The following is a 12,360-nucleotide window of genomic DNA, read 5'->3' on the forward strand; positions in this document are numbered from 1 at the left end:
TAAAGAAGAAAGGAAATTCCAATGTAAGCGCGCAACAGCAATAGAGTTTTGATAATGTGTTTAATTATAAGACTCATACTGATTTAGGAAATTAAAAAACTGGGGTACAAAACGGAAAAAGACGTTTTATTTGTTTTCATCACTTTGACTTGGATAAGGTCGTTTGGCCTAAAAATACTTTCAGATAATGAAGTATATAATCTAGTTAGCATAAGTTAATTAGAACTGGGAACTATAGAAATAAAATAACTCAAGTTGTATAATAATCTTACTTACAACAGGATGTGTCTTTAATTATTGAATTAATCTCTAATCTATTTTAATAGGCTCGAAGGGGTGGGTAAAAGCGGAAAACCACTGGTTTAGAGTAAAATTTTCTATTCACTGTATTTTATCTGGCGATAGAAAGAGAGTTAAAGGGAGATGGCGGAGATAACGACGTCTGCTTACCTTCTCTTCCTGCGAACTGAAGCTGTGAGAGTGCTAATTTTAAATTGGTTTGTGTGTGTGTGAATTCCACTCACCGTGACTGTTGATGAAATTCGCCAGGTATAGGTCGAGCTCGCGGACGGATACGTTGATGTGGTACGGGTTGACGCAGAGGCCAGGGTGAGCACACTCCGGGGACTTCTCGAGGCGCTCCCCGTCTGTACTCTCGAGGGGAATCGCTTTGAACAAGATGACCATCACCAGGTCGAGACGCCACACCTGCAAGGAAAGAGACAACGCCTGCTTAGAATTCTATGTAACAGATGCCAATATTTATGTTTCTATATGTGTATGTAGAATGAGTAAAAATTATGGAACACTGCTTGTAGCTTCTCTATTATTAATTTTATGAAGAAACTCTATATACATATGTTATAGGGAATGAAAAATGAAACATTTAAACATGTTTTCAGAAAGCTATGTTGTTATTTATAAATTATGTGCCAAGGAGTCTGTTTTTTCAAAAAGCATCATGCACTTATTTGTTTTCGGAAACGTAGAAAATATAATTTTTTCATACATAAAAAAACACTTTGTTGTCTTATGAAATGTATGTGCACCATTGAAATATAACTACATTATTAATAGATGTCAAAGATTTTTAAGAAAGGAAAACAAATTTAACAATATTGTAATTGTGTAACGTGTTGATATCACTTTACGGAAAGCGTTCAAAGTGGCCCATTCACTGTCAAATAATGCCTAAATCTGTGTTGGAAATTGTTTAATATTTTCGCAAATACTGTTAGGGTGATCTGTTATATCTCATATCCTTAATTAATTCTCCGTTTTAATTCGTTGTCTGTACTGGTAGACCCTTCAATTAAATCAGCCCCGCAAGAAGAAATTTAATGGGTAGAGATCAGGAGACCTTCAGGGCCATTTAATACTTCCTCTTCTGCCTATCATCAAGATTTCCATGCGTTATCTCTCTGTAATTTTCGTTATGATTAATTACTTGGAAGAACCATTGTTATTGAATTCTTTTTGATTAGCTTTTGTCTATTATTTAGGCCTAATTCATGACTCTTATGGCTTCGTAATTCAACTATCTTTAAGCCGGAATGAAATTGTCTAATTCGACATGTATGTGACGTCACAGCGTACATATAGGCAAGTTCGTATACAAAATACTCATCCTCTCTCTCTCGCACTAGTAAGTCGAAACCGGGACGCAGTCTTAGAAAGTACACCGTAGTTATCAATCAGTGCTGTTCTGTTACTGGTGTTATTCTTTAAACAACTACATCTTTGCGACTGACTGTAGGTTCATTGCAAAGCTAAAATGTCTTAAGTAAGGTGCTCAAGCGTGTAATGTAGCAGGTGCATATTAGAAAGTATTGAACTGATAATTTCACTGTTAATATAGACAACATTCAATATAAGTTGTGTGAAATAAACATAAAATGACAAAAACAGTTCAGTGAAAGGCATTGCAATACCAAAAGGCACAGAAAATATGTTGAACGTAATTCAAAAGAACCAGTACGATACAAATCTGAAAATTGTCAAGATATTTACTCGACGTTTAACATCATGGATTTGTGAACCGTGCTAGTCAGTGCTAACATCCCAATTAATGAATTGAATAATAGACATTTTAGAAAATTCCTAGAAAGGTACACTGAAAAATACGACATACGAATAGCCTGATGAAACACAAAGAACAATAGGAATATTTTATATTATTCTCTTGCATTAACAAAGTCATGTGCAATCTTAAGAAGTTCGTACCAAAACAATATTTTTAGGTTGAGACAGACATATAGATATATTGCATTAGCATACTATACTCCGTTCATATAAACCACTAAGAGTATATGCGCAATTATGGATATGACTCGTCACTACATTAGACCAGAGAAAAGCAGTTTCATTACGTAATAACGTTCGCAGTGAAGTTGTGCAGTTTAATGAACGGTTTTTAAAGTGACAGAAGTAAAATCATTGAATTACAAGAAATTAAATGCAATACTTAAAAAATTTGGCGGTAACCACAGTTACAAATGGAGAAATGTTTTCTTGGAAATTACATAATGAAGAAATTTAATCTATAAAACGAATAGTAGTTCAGGACGCTGTGCTAGGAAAAAACACATGGAATACCTCTCTTTACATGGGAAATACAGTAATGAAGAGAAACTTTCTTAAACTATAATTTTTTTTGCACGATTGTGTTTTTGTTGTATTTACAGATATTGTTGTTAAGCCTTGAAAGTTAGAATTCCCACACAAAAACATGTTGCTAGGGAAACCATTCTTCATAATGTGAAACTATACCGAAACAGACCCATTACAGTGCACTTATTGTTACTTAGTTACCATTAGAGTGCAGTTTTGCGAAGTCTTTGGAATAATATTGCTTTAAATTTTCAATGCAAAGTATATTGTATTCGAAATTTACCTCGATTTTGTAAAAAGCATTTCCCAAACTTGTATCGTAATATACTATTTCGATATTTATGTATAATGTTGGTATGTTGCAATATCCCTTCAAACAGATGAATTGTCTAGAACAGTCATCCTATTGCAGTCCAGAAATGTGGAAATGATTGAAGCCGTGAGATATGTGGAAGGAATAATATTGTACAAGTATAGGCCTACATATATACCAATATGGAAAAGTCCCAATAGTCATTAAAGCAAATATGAAAAGTGTCCTTGAAAATAATTATAGGTTTAATATGATGTGCCACATACAAGACGCACTATTAGATTCAGTAAGGTATTGTTCACTTGACGGTATAGTAAGAAGTACTGTATCATATTTCAGATATGCTCCAGTCACGTCTTATGACGTAGAACGAATATTTTCCGCATTCAAGTAGTTTTTTTCTGAATTTAGAAGGAATATTTCTTTTGATAAACTGAAAATGCGTATTATTAAGTATTGTAACAAGTCTAGGGACATATTATTATGTGTTTAATTCGTTACTTTTATACATGTGCATAAATAATTTTATATTGAAAATTACGAAGTTTCTAATTGACAATTAGTGTCTTCTTAAATTATTTGCTAATTGTGTTTTCTATGGCCGTGAAGCATTGGCACAAAGACAAGTCTGATTATTACCCGACTGTATGTTTGTTGCGCTGATTTGTTGATGTTTAGAGCTACGTTATTACTGTTTATTAGGTAGAGATATACTGTAGTCTAAGTTCACAAAATGTAATCGTATCGGTACCAACTTCCTAGCTCTGGTCGTGTGATACTGAAAGAAGTTTCTCGCGATATAAAATCATTTTAAGTGATATCTGCAGAAAGATCAAGTTCCATAAATTATGAGTGCATACTATTTTTCACTGCAACTATCACCACGGAAATGGAGATCACGACTCTAGGATGTGTTTCCATATTGGTCGCACCTCATTTCAGTAGTTGGTCACAGCTTGTTTAACAGTGCTTCACTTAATTGGGAATTGACCGTTTTCCACGAACACGAAGCGACGACCTGTTTGTTTACATCTTCATCGGTAGCATTACCTGTATTCGGCATACTGTGTGTTCTTAACTTCAGGCTTTACGTAGCTGGATTACTAAGCATTGTGGTAAACTGATATACGGAAACATTTCTCTTTGTTATGTACACATACGTTGGAGGCAGTTTTTACAAAATGACAGTTTATAAATAATTGTGAAACAAATATTATTCTGTACGTTTTGAGACCTCAAGAACCCAAAAATGGAAAAGTAAATACATGATGCCACGATTTATAAAAATTAGAGAAATAGTTTTTGAAAATCTGTTCAGAATATTCTCTTTCCCACCCCTACAGCTGTTGTAGGCCTACATACAGTTTCCTTATAAAATTACATTTAGGAAAGCTACAAACACTGATCCATAGTTTTTCATCTGCTAGTAGGCCTATATGCGAGTCGTTTACCTTATAAGAATATATATTTTTTAAATAATACTTCAAGAAAGTAAATAATAAATTGGAATGTCATTCGTAACATTATTAGTATTATTACTTAGTTATTTAACGACTGAATTAATTACTGGCTTATTTAAAACCAATTTTAATCCACTTTATTTATTACACAAAAGATAATTAAAATATGTCTTCATAAACCTATTGATTTTCCACCTCAAAAATTGTTTTTAGACTTTAATGTTCTTAAAATAAGACAAATTTTTCATATTGTACTCTTAAAATTCATACATAAAAATCGAAATAATTTTGAATTGTATTCTCATAGTTATGAAACAAAAGGTATGAATTCTTTAAGATTGTTTGAACCAAAATGCAACACTGCTACAGTATTTAATCATAGTAGTAATTTAGGCCCAAGAATATATAACAAATTTATATTTAAATATCCTAATCTCGTCAATTTTAATAGTTCTAGTATTAAATTAGAAAAGTTGTGTATGGATTTCATAAATAATAAAAAAATGCAAATTTAGATTTATATGTGACAGCGACGTGAGATTCGAACTCACGACCAGCGTCCCGCAAGAAAGCAGATCGCGCGGGGACGGCGCGCGGCGGAGAGAAGTAAGGGGAAAGGGCCTACGCGGCGAGAGAGTGGAGAGAGAGTGCGCGCGCATCTGGTGCTGGTAGAGAGGAGAGGACTCTGGATTTTTCTGGAGTGCCATCTCTAGAGACGCGTGGAACTTTCGAGGCTACGTCCCTGTGGTTATAAATTACGGACGCGAAGGAACGAGACAGAGTTTTCAGTTATTCAATCAGTGAGTAAGCCAGAGCAAGCAAGCCAGACTTGTGTGCCGGAGTTCGACTCGAGTGTGCGTCCGCATCTGCGTCAGCATCCGAAGGCCTGAGTTCGAGTGCAGTGGACCGCAGTTGGAGGGACCTGAGTTCGAGTGCAGTGGACCGCAGTTGGAGGGACCTGAGTTCGAGTACAGTGAACTGTCTCTGAAGGTCTGTGGTTCGAGATACTGTGAACTCGAGTGACTGAGATAGAAGAACTGTGAACTGAGAACTGATAGTTCTGATTTGTAAATAGTGCTTTGTAAATATTAGTTAAGATTAACAGTTCATTGTTGTTCGTAATAGTCCAAGTAAATTGTCATTGTCTTCGGTGGAGTGCTATAACGAATACTGTGTTGAGTGAAAACCCAATTGTTGACGAGAGCGTTTAAGGCGAATTGTAGAAAGGAATTATTGTTGTGACGAATAAATTACATTGTTGTTACTAATAAAATTTACATTATTGTGTAGTAGACATAAGACAAATTGTATTATATAATTCTTAATTTAAATTCAGGAATCCGCCCCTGAGCACGAGTTCTACTCTTTCAGGGGTGAGCTAAAGTTTTATTTGTTTATATTATATTTTATGTTACAATTACATTATTAGCAAAATAAATGCAAATACAAATCTAGCGTCGATGAAATTGGTAATAACGAGATTGTATTTGGCGAGATGAGACCGAGGGATTGCCATAAATTACCTGACATTCGCCTCAGAGTTGAGGGAAAACTTCGGGAAAACCCCAACCAGGTAATAGGTCCAAGGGGGAATCGAACCCACGCCCGACCGCAACTCCAGATCAGCAGGCAAACACACTACCAGCTGAGCTAAGCCGGTGGCTCGTAACGTTATGAAATAACTGAATGTTGTGAAATGCGTATGCGTATAATTAGAAATTATGTGTCATATTCGTGGCAACGAATTTTTTTAACTTGTGAATATATATTTCAGTTTATTAGAGCTGGCAACCCGTTTGCATGGATCCGGAACTGGACTTATTTTGCTACCTACGCCACTGAAATAGTGTTCACCGCACGAAACCCCATGTCGCCGCAGCTCTGACTGCTCCCCGCAGAACACTGTGAATATCTCTCTTAGTACCCCGGAAATATGAGCGCCATACCACAAAACTGCTCCGCATTGTTCCTCTTTTGTTTCTCATTTTATGGAAATTCCTGTGTGCCACAGGGTGTTCAGATGTCCAATCATTCCTAGCCCTTTATAAATTATACTAGTTGGAATATATTCTGTATAGTATACGTTGAGAGTACGCACTGAAATGGAACGATACAGAATTTCTAGACCCACAGAACTCTATAACGATAGTGGAACTTCACGTTTTCCCATCGAAATACAGTTCCGTATCCATTAAAATTATATACAAGAAGTAAAATTATATAAGGTATAACTTTAAAGTGGTATAAATACTAAAATATTTGTGGTAGAAAAGAGAGACAAAACATCAGTGTATTGGACAAACAATGGAGGTTTTCATTAATTAATTTTTGCATTTACATAGCCTCTATTTAGTTGATTAAAACGTTAAATATTTCATTAGCATTGCTACAAGAATTTTGAAGTTGCAAGCCATGTTTCTATCACTAAATATTAGGATACAGCTGGTCCAATACCATTATGAAAGCAATGGGAATCTTTCTCAAGGTCCGAACACATTTAGAATACTAAATAATTTAAGAAAAGGTCCATATTCTATTCGTAATTACGGGGATTTAAACAGAAGTTTTGGAAACCGGTTCCTTTGTTAATAGGAAGAAATCTGGAAGACGAAATGTAATCAATGACGTCACTGCTACTGAGTTGTTTTGGACAAATAAGTGAAGTAAATAAAATAATTGTTATGAAATTGAATCGATAATTTTACTTCGGAATATGTATTACATATCTTTCGCGTGATAAATATTACAGTACCTGGTTAACTAGTTTCAGCCTGTCATCGGCCATCTTCAGAACTGGTTGGTGCTGGTTTTGGCGCCTTTTGTTTGTTTCCTGTGGGGGTGTGTTTATGTAGTGTAATGGGGAGTCAAAGAGTGTGTGTGTTCTGAAATTGAGTTGTGTGTTGAGAATTTAATTTGAATGTCTTTTGTGTGTCTATATATTTCGTATTGTTCTAGTGTATTTAGTTTCTGGCTTTTTGGTTGAATATGTAGAATTTCCATGTCTGTGTTGTTGTCTCTGTAGGTGTGGTTAGCATTCTTGATGTGTTCTGCATATGTGGAAATGTTTTGTAATTTTATTTTGGCTGTGATGTGTTCTTTGTAACGTGTTTGAAATGATCTGCCTGTCTGTCCTATGTAGAAGTTGTTGCAGGTGTTGCACTTGAGTTTGTATACGCCTGTGTTTGTTTGTGTTGTTTGTGTGTTGAGATGCTTTTGTAGATTATTATTTGTTCTATATGCGATGTTGTAATTTAATTTCTTGAATGAGGTTGCAATCTTGTGTGTGTTTTTATTTTCGTATGTTAGTGTGATGCATTTTTTGTGTTCTTGTGTTTGTGTTGTATTCTTATGTTTTTATGATTGTTTTATCTTTCTTATTATGTTGTGTATTGTTAGGGTTGAATCCGTTTTCTTGTGCTATGTATTTGATTGTGTTTCTTTGTAGCCTTGTTGGCTCATTGGTATGTTGGTGTAGGTTTTGAATCTGTCTTTTGTTTCCTTTGTATAGCACTAGTATGTCGTTTACGTATCTGTGCCATAAATGATGTCTGCGTATTTGTTGTTGTCTTTGTTTAGTATATATGTCTGTTCTATGTTTTGTAGGAATATTTTCTGCTAGTAGCCTATGCTGGAAATGGGCGATCTCATGCGTAGGCCTTCGGTTTGAGTGTAATATCTGTTATTGTTTGTGAAGTAGTTCTATTTTGTGATGGTGTTCGTAATGTGGATGATTTCTTGAACGTATTCTTGTGGTGTGTTGCTTTTGAGCATCTGTTCCAGTTCTGAAGATGGCCAATAACAGGTTCAATTACATAACCAGGTACTGTAATATTTAACACACGAAAGATATATAATACATATTCCGAAGTGGTATAGTGTTAAAAGTTGTGTAATCAAGATGTATATTCACGATAATTTTAAATGGCACTAAGCCAATTCTTGACGAAATGGACATGTTGATGGATTTTCTAAATTTTTATAGGTTTAATAGAGTATGAAACAATCAATTATATTTTCTAGCTTATCTATTGTGAGTCCCCATCATTACGGCATGGAACATTCTCAGGTTGCGGATAGAGGAGACGGCTTCCAGATATGGAGGGTAGCTGCGAATATATTGAATAAGCAGTCACGGGCAGCCTATAAGGGGTGGTCCTCCAGCTTGGGGGTCGGGCGAAGAGCTAACAACCCATCACCATAGAAACAGCTTGTTACGAAACCCCAAAATAAGTCTCGGAATGGAACTTGGACCCTCACTTTGAGAAAGGAACAGAGGTTAAGGGTGTCATGTAAAGCGTAAGGTGAGTAACCTCTACTATGGAATTATGCCTAATTGATGTTACTTAATTTGCGTTACAAACTGAAGACCTTAACTTTCACAAAATGCACTCCTTTTTAATAATTCAGGACTTTGAATGCTATATAAATATAGAATTACGTGTCTATAGCCTTTCTTTTGTAAAAACTTCTCCCTTCAGTATCTCTTCTATCGTTCAACTTATGATATATATTTTTAACAGAGCTAATTCATTGTAGTATAACAAAACCAATTTTCGTCTTGTAGACTCTGTATAAGAAGATGAGATTCATTTAATTTAATCTAATTTAGTTTAATTTATTCTTAATACAGAATGTAACAGAGAATACAGAATTATAACAATAAAAATATAAATAAAATAATACATAAGTATAAAAAAGGATACAATAATATTGATAAATTTGAGGTCCGAATGAGCAACGCTCGCGTTCGGTCGCAATTCAGATATATTATTAATATAAGAGGAATATATAAATAAAAGAAAATAGGACCTAAATGTAAAGTTACAGGTACAATGAAATGATATAATGTAATAGTAATATCGTACATCAATCAAGTACGACAATTTATGAGAAAAAAGGAAATAAATAAGACTTTATAATAAAATTAGAAACCATTTTTCAAATTTGAAATATTTTAAATTTGGAGCTTTTAAAAATATATTTATAAAATTATTCATGACATATAATATTAACAAATTTGTGTAACTTTTTATCTTTTATATCTGTCTACTATATCCATGTTTTTACTGAATATCACTGGCTTCTGTCTGATTGTCAATTTATATTAAATGTGTTTTTTTCTCTTTTTCTCTTTCTTCTTTTTCTGTGCTCTTGTGTGTAATTTATTGGTTTGAATTAAGTTACTTACTATATTTCGTAAAATGTCCTTGTAAATTTTATGTTATATTATTGGCTAAGACCACACCGTACACGAGCCTGTACGGTAGTGGCTAGAAACATTTTTGTTTTATAATTTTAATTTGTACTCACTAGCTAGCTAGTTAAATAAAAATAAATAAAAAAATATAAACAAAATGTTGTGATGTGCTCTAAAATGAAAGAGCAATACACCTACATACCAACCCAATGCTATTTTTTTTTTCAAATTCATGTTCACATTTTATTACTATTAGAATCTGTACTTCCAGGGGAAAGAGAAAGTTCAGCAAGCTGCGGTTCGATTGAAAAAAAAAAAACTATGCAGAACGGGACTTACAAAGTGTCTGATTCGAATATCAATGACTATGAGAAATATCAACCCTGATAATAACGTAGGGAATGAAGATGTGGCAGAGGCAACTAACTGCACATCGTGAAAGTGTCATAATCCGCTCGTAACGAAAGAGCTTCAACTCTGTATATTATAGTAGGTTATGCTCTCAGAAGGTTGTTTTATTCCTTCTTTAAAATTAGGTAAATTCCTGTAGTTGAACAGCGCAACATAGAATGAGACAAATGTACTATAGGCTTCGAACTCACACACACATATGCTCACTCGCAATCAATACTCCTCGCAGGCTGGAAAATTGTGCATTAATTCGATGGTGTTCGGGTAAAGGAGATTAAGTAATAGAGTTTTACTCCCCAGGTGACTGCACAAGTTAAATTCCACAAGTGGGTGTCCAAAAATAAAGAAACAGTAGCATGTGATGTCTTTTATTTGTGTAGAAAATGATTTGCAATAATGGCCAGAGGTTTAATTTTCATTTATCTCAAAACTCATTTTTATGATTTACCTCCCTTTCTGATTGAAGTTCTGGCTGATAGGTACATATATTATCAGGCAGCACATCTCACTCGACGATATGTGCCAGAGGAAGAACAATTGTTTGTATGCAGCTGAAGTCTGATTAGTGTAATATGTAGCTAATCGGCGATGTATGCAATGGAGAGGGAAAGAAACTGGCCTCCCTAATCCATTATCTCCTGGCCTAGTTGCCTCATAAGTGGTACCTTATTGTATCATTTGTGAGGTTCAGACCTGTCTTCGGACAGTTGACTACACAAAAAAACCTAAACAACATAGAATTTTGGGTTTTATTCATCCAATTTAACATCCTAACATTTTCATTGCCACTGTTAGAGAAATATTTTTGGTAACGTCAGTTTTACTAGGAAATACACAAACATTTGAAATCAATCACGAGCGTTTTGTGACTTGAATTTAGTGTAATTAAAGGCCTACACGTTTTGCGCATATATAAATTAACATTGTTCCTCGTAACAGGAAATTCTTTTGATGACACTGATCTCGTCGTTACTATAAGATATGATGTTGGATTTTAATGGAGTAAAATCGTCTGCTTTCAGTTATTTCGAGTTTGGGGTGGCTTAACGCATAGCGGACATGACACACAGGCACGTCACGACTGGAATAAAAACTAACTAAAATATTTATGGAATGCTTAGTAACACACAGTAAATTGTGACTGAAGCAGTAAAAAAGTGAAATTACATTCTTTTTCCACATTACAACGAGGAGAATCTGTCGTTACAACAAGCGTGACTGTGCAGTACATCAAGGCTTACACTGCCAACTCAAGGATGTGAAACCTTACTGCAATCCCAATCATAGGACAGGGAACTAATTGAAAATAGTGGAGATGTAATGCAGATAACGAAATTTCTGTCCCCACACACAATAGAACAGATCACTGTTTCAATATACTAGAGTCACGGTTGAGATAATAAAATTTTCACCACCGCACACGATGAACAGGTAACTATTTATAATATGTTATAACTTATATAAGTTGCAGAGATCAAGGTGGAACAGGGCATTATTTTTAAAACATAGGATTGTCAGTTTTTACAGAAAAACAAAGTCTATAGGGTTGTTTCCGAACTCTGATAACGAATTTGAATGACGTCATGTGCGTCAGGAGTCACATGACAGCTGAACTGTGGCGCGAGGAGACAGACCAGTAGTGAGTGATCTCATGGTCAGAGTGCACGGCGGCTCGCAGCAGGAATTCCCAAGAAAATCGAGCCTTTTTGGGAGGGGTACATTACGAACCTTTCCAATGCAAGTACAGTTTAGTGAAAATAAAAGAAACCTGCAATAAACGAGGTTTCGTTATTTAAAAAAAAGGCATCTTCTGTGTACCGGTACTTAATAAGATTGGTAAAGCTCGAATGGAATTAATTTTTATCATCTCGTGGGGTGAGGCGACTTGTGATGGGGGTGGATTTGCTTGCTTTTTCCACTCTGGAATTAATCCCATCCGAGTTTTGCCAGTCTTATTTGGTACACACAAGTTGCCTTTCTTAAAAATAACGAAACCACGTGTTTTGCAGGTTCCTATGATTTTCACGTAACTGTACTTGTCATCGGAAAGTTTTTTTTATGTACTCCTCCCAAAAAGGCTCGATTTTCTTGGGCATTGCTACTGTGATACACCATGCACTCTGATTATGAAATCACTCACTACTGGTCTGTCATCTCTCGCCGCAATTCAGCTGTCGGTGTGATTCCTGGCGCACATGACGTCATTCAAATTCGTTACCAGAGATCGGAAACAACCCTGTATTATTTCATGTCAAATTTGTGACACAGATAAACAAAATTAACATTCCACTCGGAAAAATAAGAAATAATACAAATCATAATCATCACTGATATGGCAATTCTATACGGACCTTGGACTTCTTCAAAAT

The 12,360-nt window shown here is 35.0% G+C and overlaps 1 protein-coding gene across 12 annotated transcripts in view; it reads right to left on the bottom strand.

The window, feature by feature from the left end:
- Positions 1–12,360, bottom strand: part of NfI (Nuclear factor I) — an 849,368-nt gene that overhangs the window by 356,275 nt on the left and 480,733 nt on the right. For all 12 annotated transcript variants that reach the window (XM_069838135.1, XM_069838131.1, XM_069838133.1 and 9 more), the window contains exon 4: positions 525–708. In XM_069838135.1, the coding sequence (XP_069694236.1) occupies positions 525–708 (184 nt within the window). The remainder of the gene's footprint in view (positions 1–524; positions 709–12,360) is intronic.

The sequence above is a fragment of the Periplaneta americana genome, chromosome 10 (genome assembly GCF_040183065.1).
Source record: "Periplaneta americana isolate PAMFEO1 chromosome 10, P.americana_PAMFEO1_priV1, whole genome shotgun sequence".
Taxonomy (NCBI): Eukaryota; Metazoa; Arthropoda; class Insecta; order Blattodea; family Blattidae; genus Periplaneta; species Periplaneta americana.